This window comes from Oncorhynchus clarkii, chromosome 12 (assembly GCF_045791955.1).
Source record: "Oncorhynchus clarkii lewisi isolate Uvic-CL-2024 chromosome 12, UVic_Ocla_1.0, whole genome shotgun sequence".
NCBI classification, from domain to species: Eukaryota; Metazoa; Chordata; class Actinopteri; order Salmoniformes; family Salmonidae; genus Oncorhynchus; species Oncorhynchus clarkii.
Window position 1 is genome coordinate 60229774 of NC_092158.1, and position 12137 is coordinate 60241910.

Sequence of the window (12137 nt, forward strand, 5' to 3'; positions counted from 1 at the left end):
ACGCTTTTTCCGCCTCTTAGTAGCCGTGTATGACATAATCAGACCCCTGGCGTACGCTTTACAGGTTTCCTAAAGGAGCGAGGGGTTATCTTTTGATTGAAAGTTGATAGAGAAAAATGCTTTAAACTATGTAATAAAATATTATGTAAATGTATGGTCTTTAGGAATGGTTGTATTCAACTTCCAATGTCTTGACAGATTGGATGCCCCGCTGAGTTTTATGTCCAGGATCACCTCTGCATGATCAGATATGACTATGCTTCCTATCCTAGCAGATAAAACAGACTGCAAAGTTGTCCTGGGCATAAAAAAGTAATCTATTCTAGTCTGACATCCATGAGGTGCAGAGAAAAAAGTGAACTCTGTTGGAGGGATGAAAGGTTCTCCAAACATCAGCATACCCCAGATCATCACAAATAGCTTTAAGTGACTTAGCTTGAGGAGAGAGTGAAACTATACCACTGGAAAACCTGTCAATAAGAGGGTTCAACAAACAATTAAAATCTCCTCCAACCACTGCAGTGTCTGAGTTTAATTCTGAAAAGTCTAGAAATACCTTAGTGAGGAAATCTGGGGGGTGGGAAGTAAATATTCATTATGGAAATGTTGTGCCCTTGTAAAGTACCATTAATTATAACAAAACGACCAAATGTATCTTTCACACAAATCAACACCTTAAGTGGTAGGTTATTTTTCACAAGAATTGCTACACCTCTACTTCTGGATGTAAATGATGAGGAAAACACTTGACCAAACCCCCCTTGCTGCAACTTCAGATGCTCCTTATCATCCAAATGAGTTTCTTGCAACAGAGCAATATAAAAACTTTTTTTTTTTTTAAAGACAGTACCTTCTTTCTTTTAATGGGGCTATTGCTCCCTCTAATGTTCTGTTACCTGCCATTGCACTTTTAGCAACCAATATCCAGACTGAATCCTACTGTAAAGATGGGGTGGTACCTTTTCCCACTCTCATCAATCTCACCGAGCATAAACAAACGATATGAACCCTGAACCCGAACTATACTAAACCTGAAAATTAAACATGTAAAGACTCAACAGGGGGGTTTCCCACTAGCTAACATGCAGGGGATTGCCACTCAATAGCCTCATCCTTTATATATATGGAAATTAAAATCAATAGAAGAAGTTTATGCTCTTCCATCTAAAACCAAGCCTGGGCACCAATATAGATTCACACATATTTCAGTCTGAGCTATAGTAGCAGTTACTTTAGCAAGAAAAATAATAAAGATACGCATATTACTGAACAGGAGCACGTGATAACTCACACTACTGCTTCATGATCAGATTCAAATGAAAAAAGTTATCAAATGGCACGGAGGTGCAGCTTAAAGTTATTTTACCCGAGAGAGTCAATAAACACAGCAGCCTCTTCGGGTGTGTAGAGTTCTTTAGGTGATCTGTTGACCATAATCTTCAATGTGGCCGGGTACAGCAGTGCGTAGCCCATCTTTATTCTCTTGAGTCGAGCCTTCATCTCATCAAATGCTTTGCGTCTTTGTACAACCGCTGTGGAATAATCATTGAAAAATGAGACCCTTGGGCCTTGACTACCGTCAGAATCGATGCTTCCAGCCACATCCATGACACGCTGCTTGTTGGTGAAGTTGTGGAACTTTATAACCACTGGCTGTGGGTGTTGGTTGGGGCCGGGTATTGGTGCTTGAGAGCGATGGGCTCTGTCCAGCTTCACACGACGAGCCTTAGTGTCCATTTGTAGGTAGCCAGGGATCCATTCCTCTAAAGAATTTACTGAACGTGGATATTGGATATTGCATCTGTGTCCTCGATTATCCAAGGCATCAATGTGCTCTGCCATTTCGCGCACCTGTTTCTCAAGTGCCTTTATCTTAGTGTTCATTGATGTAGTTGAAGTTTCCACAGTAACAATTCTTCCTTCCGCCTCATCCACACGCTTGACAACCCTCTGTAGTTCAGCTGAATGGCCTGCTATTGCTTCCAAGACATCCGGGATGTTATCCGTCATCCTTTGAATTACCAGGTCCATTGTGCCTGGATCCGCAGTGGCGTTAGTTAGCTAGCTCCTCCTGCACATCTACAGGGATGGTGGTTTTGGTCGAGGTCTTAGTAGTTCTGCAGGGCATGTTATCGAACATTTTTGAGAAATATCCGTCAAGACTCATTGTAGGATAACTTATTTAGCAAATTATACAACTTTTTCAAGCTAGAAGATTAATGTAAAAAGAGAAATCTATGAATGCCACGGGAGCTCACTGAAACCCAGTGTTCTCTTCATGGCGCCATTTTGTCCCCCATACCTACTAAAGATTCTTAACGGTACCATTGCCTCCCTGATTCTTTATTAGAAGAGTGTAAGGTGTCTGCCAAGCTATGTAGTTTACACATTGTGAGAGCAGAAGAGTAAAAAGACTGACTACACGACAGGCCCAGCCATAGGAAAAGTGGATCCCTTCTTCACATCGCTATCGAGGACTCGCAATGATCCAAGCTTCATCTTCATAAACATAGCAGGTTCAAGCACCACATAGACTGAAAAACCATCAGAGAAGCACAACAGAGAACACAGAACTCCAGTGTCCGTACGGAAGACAGAAGTTTAATCTCAGTCTGAAGATAACCAGGCTCATCCCTCAAGAAAGACAGTTGAGGACCCAAACAAACAGTGTCCATTACACAACAAGCCTCACCCTCTGAGAAAATGCGGCAGCTTCAGGAGCAAGACACTGGATGAACGCAAGTCTTATCTCAAAGACAAACACATCTGTTTCAGATGCTGTGCTTCAACCAAACATCTCGCAAAAGACTGTGAGACAGCAGTGCAGTGCAAAGAGTGGAACAGTGATAGACATCCGTCTGCATTACATCCGGGGCAAGCCCCATGGAAAACCGAGAACTCCACAGCCAAGGAAGACCATGACGGGGAGCATAGGAAAAGGGAAACACCTGCAGTAACCTCGGAGTGCACTGAGATCTGTGGAGAGCCAGTCAGCTCTAGATCGTGTTCCAAGATATGCTTAGTCAAAGTGTACCCCGCAGATCACAGAGAGAAGGCAGTCAGAATGTATACCGTCTTAGATGAACAGAGCAACAGGTCGTTATCCAGAACTGAGTTCTTCGACCTCTTCGCTGTCAGAGGTTGTTCAGCAACTACATTGTGTAGTCACTGGAAGGAAAAACACAGCTTACTCTTTCCACTCTCATAGAATGTGACATGATGCCTGACGATAGATCAGAGATTCCCTCACCTGAAATTGCACGTCATCTCCTGCATCTGATGCCTGTTGCAGACAAGATTCCAGCACTCGACGCGGGAGTAGCAATCCTTCTCCTGCTCGGGAAGAGACAGACTAAGAGTGCACAAAGTCAGAGAGCAATACAACGCACCCTATGCACATTGCCTTGACCTCGGATGGGTCATTATCGGTGATGTATGTCTGAACGGATCTCACAAGCCAGCTAAAGTTAGCGTTTACAGAACAAATGTGCTGCAAAATGGACGCACATCATTCCTTAGCCCTTGTGCTAACATCATTCAGATCAAAGAGAGACTGAATAACACAATACAACTTTCGGAAGCTCAGAGTTGCATAGAGGCCGCTGTCCCAGCTGGAGATACGGATGACATCGGATGCAAAGTGTTTGAAAGAACACAAAACTACGACAAGCCAGCAGCCATCCTCAAACACAACAGATGGCTCTCAGGCCCACTCTTTCTGACAGAGATAGAGATAGAAGAGACTACTCAGTTAGAAACCTTTGAACTCGTGGGATCCGATACTGACACAGAGATCTGGCTGCAAGACACAACCTTCACTACCGAAGCTACTGAAGTCCAACTTGTCTCACACAGGTTTGAACGTTTCTCCAACTGGAAGTCACTCACCCGAGCAATCGCAAAACTACTCCAAATAGCCAAAGCATTCTCCAGGGCTCCAGACAGTGACAAGGGCAACCATCCTAAACAGGCCAAAACCACCATCATCAGATGCGTACAGCAAGAAGTCTTCAAAGAAGAAATCAAGTGCCTCACCAAAAGAGAAGAGGTCTCCAAACACTTTCCACTAAAGAAGCTGAACCCTAAACACTTTCCACTAAAGAAGCTGGACCCTATCATCCATAAGGACGGGTTGATAAGAATCGGAGGTCGCACAGCGGCAGCTGATATGTCATGGGAAAAGAAACACCCTCTCATCATGCCCAAGAACCACCACGTCACCACTCTGTTGGCGAGACAATACCACGAGCAAGTTGCACATCAGGGTCATCACTTCACTGAAGACGCAGTCCGGTCAGTTGGATTGTGGATCATTGGAAGTGAAAGACTGGTATCCAGCATAATCTTTAAGCGTGTGATCTGCAGAAAACTTAGAGGAAAACTGGAAGGGCAAAATATGTCAGACTTACCTGCAGACAGACTTTCCTCTGATCCTCCGTTCACTCATATTGGATGGAACTTCTTAGGACCCTGGAGCATCACCTCTCATCGGACCAGAGGAGGCAGCTCTGAAAGTAACCGCTGGGCCGTCCTCTTCTCCTGCATGAGTACAAGAGCGGTACACAACGAAGTGATAGAGTCTGTCTACCCCCAGCTTCATCAATGGTTTGAGAATATTCTTCTCTATCCGATGACCTGCAAAGCAACTACGCTTGGATCGTGGCACAAACTTCAGCCTGCAAAGCGCTGAAGATCAGAGCAGCTGACTCTGAGATGAGTACTTACCTTCAAGACCAAAGATGCACATGGTCTTTCAATCCTCCTGATGCCTCACATGTGGGAGGAGCTTGGGAGAGGATGATTGGAATCACTCGTCGCATTCTGAATGCCATGCTTCTGGAAGTTAGTTCTACTCGTCTCACACATTAAGTCCTCACCACACTCATGGCTGAAGTCATGGCCATCATGAACGCGCAACCCATAGTTCCAGTGTCCATGGATCCAGAGATGACAGCAGTTCTTACACCTGCTATGCTTCTGACACAAAATGTTTTAAACTACAACAGCACCTCCAGGAGACTTCAACCTCAAAATCTCTACAGCAAGCAATGGAAACAAGTTCAGAGCCTCGCAGACACATTCTGGAAAATATGGAGACAAGAATACCTGGTGACACTCCAGTCATGCAGATGGCAAGTTGACAAACCTAATCTGCAAGTTGGAGATGTCGTCTTACTAAAAGACACGCAAGTCCACCTGTTAGATTCGTCGTCAAAACTGTACCAAGCGGTTATAACAAAGTCAGGGATAGTGGAAGTGAGAGTCATGAGACAGGGCACCCCTAAGGTGTTCTTCAGACCTGTCTCGGAAGTCGTCCTACTCCTCCAAAAGTAAACATAGTGACATAGCGGGGAGTGTTCTGATAGCTGTACTGATGTACAACTTATCCTTTGTTGTCATCTAGTGGCGAAGTTGGGTACTGTAGCTTTTAATTTGCTAACTCTCAGTGCAATGCTATTTCCTGTCAGAACAATCCGAGCAACAACAACAGACCGACTAGCTCTATTTTTCCATTTTACTAGGTCAATTTGTAAGAACTTTGAGTTATTAGGACATGCTTTCGCTAATTCAAATTGTGTTTCTAGAATATTTATGTTTTTTACATGTTTATTCTACTTTTCTAAGTTCCGATGATGCTAAGCTAATTGCGCTAACTATCGCCCATTCACTTAACATTGTGTGTTAGCATGCTAGCTAACGTTTCTTGATGGAATTTAGCTTCTTTGGGTTTTGGATGTATATAACTATTTTAAGTATTCAGATATCTCGTGACAGAGCTAAATTATAGTTATTAAGCTATATGGACACTTAGATTGTGTGTATATGTTTGATGTAAATTGTCATCATTTCTACATGGTCATGTTGGCTAGATAGGCTTATTTTTCTTGTTGCTAGCTCGTGATAGAAATGCTGTTCTTTATTTGTATCCATTTGTGTGAATGTATATAGTGATTTTTCTACTACATTTTTTCCTTTCTGTATCTGTTAAAGATTCTTCTACTAAAGATACAATACCAGTCCCTCCCTGATTCTTTATTGGAAGAGTGTAAGCTGTCTGCCAAGCTTTGTAGCTTACACATTGTGAGGGCAGAACAAAAGGTACTTCATTGTTACACAGAAATGTATTTGATATTGAAATAAAAACAGCAGCATTGGGCCTTTTAAGTGTGTAGTTGGAACCTGAGATTCTGATTCACCTTTAATATCGGTTTCATCTGGTGTCTTTTAAAAATACAGGATATTCTATCCAGACTTGGCACAGATACACTTGGTTTACAAACAATGGAGTAAATCAACCACTAACACTTTATTTGTATAGTCCATCTGTAGATGCTCTACAGACTATTAGTAACATTTCAACTAAATATCTACTAACCCTAAACTTAACCCTTACCTTTATTCTATACCTATCCCTATCGCAAAATGTAGAAGGGGTTGGGTAAAATGTCCCTTTCCAGTTGCTTCTGAAAATATAGTTTGTTGATAGTATGACCATCTGTAGAGCATCTACAGATGGATTATCCGTACTATCCAAATAAAGTGTGACCAACCAACCATCATCTTTTGGGTTATGATGGGGTTAGACAGTTGTATTAAGCTCATGAGGCATTTCATATCATTCATTCATTGAAATGACTGTAAATTTCAGATTTCACATTACCTGCTCCCGGAGTCCTTTATGAATGCGTCCCATGCCAGCCCAGCTGTAGCGTTTTGCATACTCCTGCAGTGCTGCATACAGCTTCCTGCCACTCGCTGTGGCCTGGGGTGGGAACAGGGCATGGCTCAGCACAGGGGTCAGGTATCCTTGCCCCTGCTCCTCCTCTCCCGTCTCCATGGTGATGCAGGGAGTCCCCCGATTGCCAGTGGCCACATTTGATGTGGCACTGCACACTGCTCCAGCACAGCTGCCGGCACGGGACAACACAGAGCGCCTGGAGCCGGACTTGTGCTTACCTGGGATGGCTCGGCCTGGAGCTGGCGGGTCAGAGCCCACCCTGTAACAATACCATAGGAAGAGGAGCAGCAGGGTCCACAGGAGCCCATTCAGAGGACGGACCCCCAGCTCAGCACAGGGGGGCAATGGGAGCAGATCCATGGGCCAGTCCATCCTACAGTGATGAACTGAAATAACAGAGAGGAAGTAAAGGAGAAAGAGCAGGAGATAAGTATGCTATAGCATATAGCACATACATATTCCATATGTGTTATTTGATAGATTTGATGTATTCACTATTATTCTACAATGTAGAAAATAGTGCAAATAAAGAAAACCCCTGGAATGAGTAGGTGTGTCCAAACTTTTGACTGGTACTATGAGACTCAACATTAAGCTCAGGTGCACCCTGTTTCCATTGATGATTTGGAAAGGCACACACCTGTCTATATAAGGTCCCACAGTTGACAGTGCATGTCAGAGCAAAAACCAAGCCATGAGGTCGAAGGAATTGTCCGTAGAGCGCAGAGTCAGGATTGTGTTGAGGCACAGATCGGGGAAGGGTACCAAAACATTTCTGCAACATTTAGGTCCCCAGGAACACAGTGGCCTCCATCATTCTTAAATGGAAGACGTTTGGAACCACCACGACTCTTCCTAGAGCTGGCCGCCCGGCCAAACTGAGCAATTGGGGAGAAGGGCCTTGGTCACTCTGACAGAGCTCCAGAGTTCCTCTGTGGAGATGGTAGAACCTTCCAGAACAACAACCATCTCTGCAGCACTCCACCAATAAGGCCTTTATGGTAGAGTGGCCAGACAGAAGCCACTCCTCAGTAAAAGGCATGAAAGCCCGCTTGGAGTTTGCTAAAAGATGAGATAAGGCGGGGCTTTACCTAGCAAAGACGTATAGATGACCTGGAGCCAGTGGGTTTGGCGACGGATATGTAGTGAGATTGTTGGGGGCTACTTTGTAAATGACATGGCCGTATTCAAGGATTGGTAGGATAGTCCGTTTTACGAGGGTATGTTTGGCGGCATGAGTGAGTGTTGCGAAATAGGAAGCCGATTCTAGATTTAATTTTGGATTGGAGATGCTTAATGTAAGTCTGGAAGGAGAGTTTACAGTCGTCCACATATTTTAGGTCAGAACCGTCCAGAGTAGCGATGCTAGTCGGGCGGGAGGGTGCGGGCAGCAATCAGTTGAAGAGCATGCACTTAGTTTTACTAGCATTTTAAAAAAAATGCAGGCCACAGAAGGAGTGTGGCACCCCCTGTGGGACCCCCATGGAGACTGCCAGAGGTCTGTACAACAGGCCCTCCGATTTGACACACTGAACTCTATCTGAGAAGTAGTTGGTGAACCAGGCGAGGCAGTCATTTGAGAAGCAAAGGCTATTGAGTCTGCCGATAAGAATGCGGTGATTGACAGAGTCGAAAGCCTTGGCCAGGTCGATGAAGACGGATGCACAGTACTGTCATTTATCGATGCCAGTTATGATTTCGTTTAGGACCTTGAGCATGGCTGAGGTGCACCCATGACCAGCTTGGAAACCAGATTGCATAGTGGAGAAGGTACGTGGGATTCGAAGTGGTCGGTGATCTGTTTATTAACTTGGCTTTCGAAGATTTTAGAAATGCAGGGCAGGACAGTTTGTGTCTAGAGTGCTTTCTCGGTCTTCAATGAAAACGAATTGAAAAAAACTAACTGTACTCAATTATGTAGGCTACTCAATTGTGTTCATTTAAAATGTATGGATTAAAAATGTGTTCACTATTGCTGGATTCTTACAGGATAAATAGCTGGATGTAAAGCCTGGTCTCAGAGTACAAGTAAATCTAAGACACTCAAATTAGTATGATATGTTACGTTTGCTATGGTACATAAGACATAAGGTTACTTAACGCAAAAACAAAAAGGAGGGTAGGCGAATAATTTGAACGTTTTAGCAATCCAAAGGTTGCGTGTTAGAATCTCATCACGGACAACTTTGGCATTTTAGCTAATTAGCAACTACTTAGGGTTAGGGGAAGGTTAGCTAACATGCTAACCGTAACCCTTTTAGCTAACCCTTCCCCTAACTTTAACCCTTTAACCTAACTCCTAAGCTTAACCTTAGCCTCTAGCCTAGCTAGCATTAGCCAGCTAGCTAACATTAGCATTAGTCACCTAGATAACGTTAGCCACAACAAATTGGAATTCGTAACATATTATACATTTTGCAAATTCGTTACATATTATATGAATTGTAATTCATAATATATCATACAAAATGGATGATGGACATTGTTACCAGTTTTGTTTTTTCCATTTATATTTAGAGGTAGCACGTTAGCATGTTAGCACGTAGGGCGCACCAATTTGTTTCGACACGTTTAGTAAGTATGTGTTACACCTATGTTGGCTTGTCCACCTCGTTAGTCAGAAGGTGGTTCACCTAGCCCTGGTGATATTTAAGAGTGGCTGGTCCAGTGCTCCAATTGAGGTTAAGAGATGTTGGGAAAGATACACTTCACGGCAGCTGAGGTGCAATTTCGAGCTCAACCTATTTAAAGTTTGAAAGAATAATTTTTTTTGGTGTTTCTCCTGTTTGTTTTGCTCCATATTCTTTTTACTCCCTATCCTAAGTTGTGTTTTTTTCTTTTCGTTGGCAGACCTAGTGGGCATCCTTGGCGGGTGTCTTTAGGAACCCCTTACTAGTGGCATTGCCAACTTTCTGTGAGAACCCACATGGGTGCCTTTCAGAACCCCTTTTAAACTCCTTTCCTTTCTTTTGGTTGTCAAAGTTATTTTTCTTTGTTAGATCCCTTTGTTGTCAGCGACATTTTCAGTTTGTCAGTTGGGAACGTTACAAAATGGGGCCCCGTCCAGGATCTTGATTCCCATGAGTATGATAGAGGCTCTAATCACCTACTTTGAAGCTCTGCTGTGCCCAGATATTTGAGTGTTCAAAATTCAGTTTTGTGGTATAGTTTGTCACTGACATCCACCCAAAAGGATTATAAGATTGGTCCAATAATTTTGAAAGTTGCATAAACACACAGGTTTATTTAAAAAATCCATGGACTTTAAGTTGGAAGCGTTTGTGGAAAACCCTACATGGGGATGCTAGATAAATGTACTAAGGCATCTGCTCATCGTTTCAAAGTATTATGACATCAAAGTGGCATCTGGCAATCCAAACAGTAGTCAAAGAGTTGATCGGTACTGTTTTGGCGAGGCAGATGAAAAGGGTGCTTACGGGTGGTGGGGGGAGTCCTATAGGCCTGCAATTGAGGGAGTTAGAACTAAAGGCAAAGTTGGAGCAACAGAAATTAAACCTTGATCACAAGGAAATAGAACCAAAGGAGAGATTGGGGCCACATAAATTAGTTGGAGCACAGGGAAAGACAAGTTGAGGGTGGAGCCAAACCACAAGATCAGGAATGTGAGCAATTCCATTAGATTAAGAGATGGATCTGGAAGCCCTCAGAATCCAGTCAGGCCATCCTGCACCCTCAGAGTTTGATCTTGGTTGGAACAGCCGGCTTGTACCGCCTTTCAACAAAAAATATGTGGATGTATATTTTACTCTGTTTGAGCGGAATGCCACATCCCTAAAATGGCCGTGAGATAATTAGTTACTGCTCCTCCAAAGTGTTGTTGTGAGAAGGGCTCAGTGCATATGCCACTTTACCTCTTGACCAGAGTTCAGATTATGACACTGTTAAAGCTGATATCCTTCGGATTTACGAGTTGGTCCCAGAGGCATACAGACAACAGTTTCACAAATTGCGAAAGACAGAATCACAAAGCCATGTTGAGTTCGCAAAGGAACAAGCATGTATTTTTGATCAGTGGTGTGGTTCTCAAGAGGTTGAGGACTTGGAGGATTAAAACACACTCATACTTCTCGAACAGTTCAAGAATTGTCTTCACGAAAGGGTTAAGACCTACATTTATGAGCACAAGGATCTCACACTTGAGAAAGCTGCAGTCCTTGCAGATGAGTTTGTGTTGACACAAAACTACCTTCACAAACAGAGCACCCAGTAGTTAATCGTTTCACAAATAGCAAACCAGTGAATTCACCTCATATTACTAGGTTTCAGACTTTTTCTACAGTGCCCAAAAGATAAAGATCGTCAGAAAACTGTTTTTTTGTATCCGCTAGTTTTTCATTACTGCCGTGAGAAAGGACAGATTGTCCTAGGTTAAAACAGAAAACAGAGAGAGAAGAATATGTTTATTCTTGTGGGAGCCTTTAAGTCTGGTTGGGATTGGTGTACGTATCTCCTAAACAAGATTTTGGAAAATATGTATATGAACCCTTTGTTTCAGACAGGTTCGCGTCTCTGCAGAGTGGAGATACTTTTAAGCAGCCGGTAAAGATACTTGAGACACTTGGGCAGCCCAATCCTTCATTTTGGAGGTTGTTTTGCCTTTGTCTGACAATTCAGCAACTGATAGTAGTACAAGGTGTGAAGATTTGTTTCATGGAAGTTCCTTTGCATACAGTAATGTGGAACTCGAGTCTGATCTTGTTTCTGGTACCGTTGTCGTTGGAGTGAGGCCTAGCCTACCAGTGAAGGGGGTCTCATTCATTTTGGGAAACGATTCGGCTGGAGGGAAGGTCATGCCAAATCCTGTCATTTGTAAGGAACCTTGAGTAAAGGAACCTAGTGTTCCCAGCGTGCTATGGGTAAGAAAGTTGCCGGGAGCAGGACTAATGTTGTGGAGGATGTCAGAGATCCCACCATGGTCGATCTCTCCGATGTTTATGGGTGATCCTGATTTCCCTAAACCTCCTGAGTGTCTCTCAAATTGTCGTTCCAGTTACGCTTCGACAAGAGATTCTGAGGTTGGCTCAAGATGGTATTATGGCAGGCCATCTTGGGGTCAACAAGACATATGACCAGATCTTGCGTAACATCTTCTGGCCTGGTCTGAAACAGGATGTTGTGGCTTACTGTAAATCATGTTGTGTTTGCCAGCGGACGGGTAAACCGAACCAAGCTGTACTGGTTGCACCTTTGCAGCCTTTGCAACCCAATCAAACAACATGCCTATCGAGTGAATCCTGAAAAGAGAGAGAAGCTCCGCAGTGAGGTGGAGTTCATGCTTGAGCACAGCATTGCACAACATGACAACTGTCAGTGGAGTTCGTCCTGTATTTTAGTACCTGCGATTTTGTTTCCGATTTTCGGAAACTCAATGCCATTA

At 43.5% G+C, this 12137-nt stretch overlaps 2 protein-coding genes across 4 annotated transcripts in view; one reads left to right on the forward strand and one right to left on the reverse strand.

The window, feature by feature from the left end:
• The window catches only part of LOC139420886 (aspartate beta-hydroxylase domain containing 1), a 54363-nt gene that overhangs the window by 37758 nt on the left and 4468 nt on the right, over positions 1 to 12137 (reverse strand). Inside the window, exon 2 of the mRNA XM_071171275.1 lies at positions 6662 to 7125. Within this exon, the coding sequence (XP_071027376.1) occupies positions 6662 to 7111 (450 nt within the window). The 5' untranslated portion in view covers positions 7112 to 7125. The remainder of the gene's footprint in view (positions 1 to 6661; positions 7126 to 12137) is intronic.
• Positions 8280 to 12137, forward strand: part of LOC139420884 (seizure related 6 homolog (mouse)-like 2) — an 82255-nt gene continuing 78397 nt past the window's right edge. The window contains exon 1 of one of the 3 annotated variants that reach the window (XM_071171271.1): positions 8280 to 8509. Coding sequence is in view for 2 of the 3 variants with exons in the window: in XM_071171272.1 (XP_071027373.1) it covers positions 8473 to 8509 (37 nt within the window). In the remaining variant the exon portion in view is untranslated. The remainder of the gene's footprint in view (positions 8510 to 12137) is intronic. The other 2 variants (XM_071171272.1, XM_071171273.1) reach the window with 2 other exon arrangements.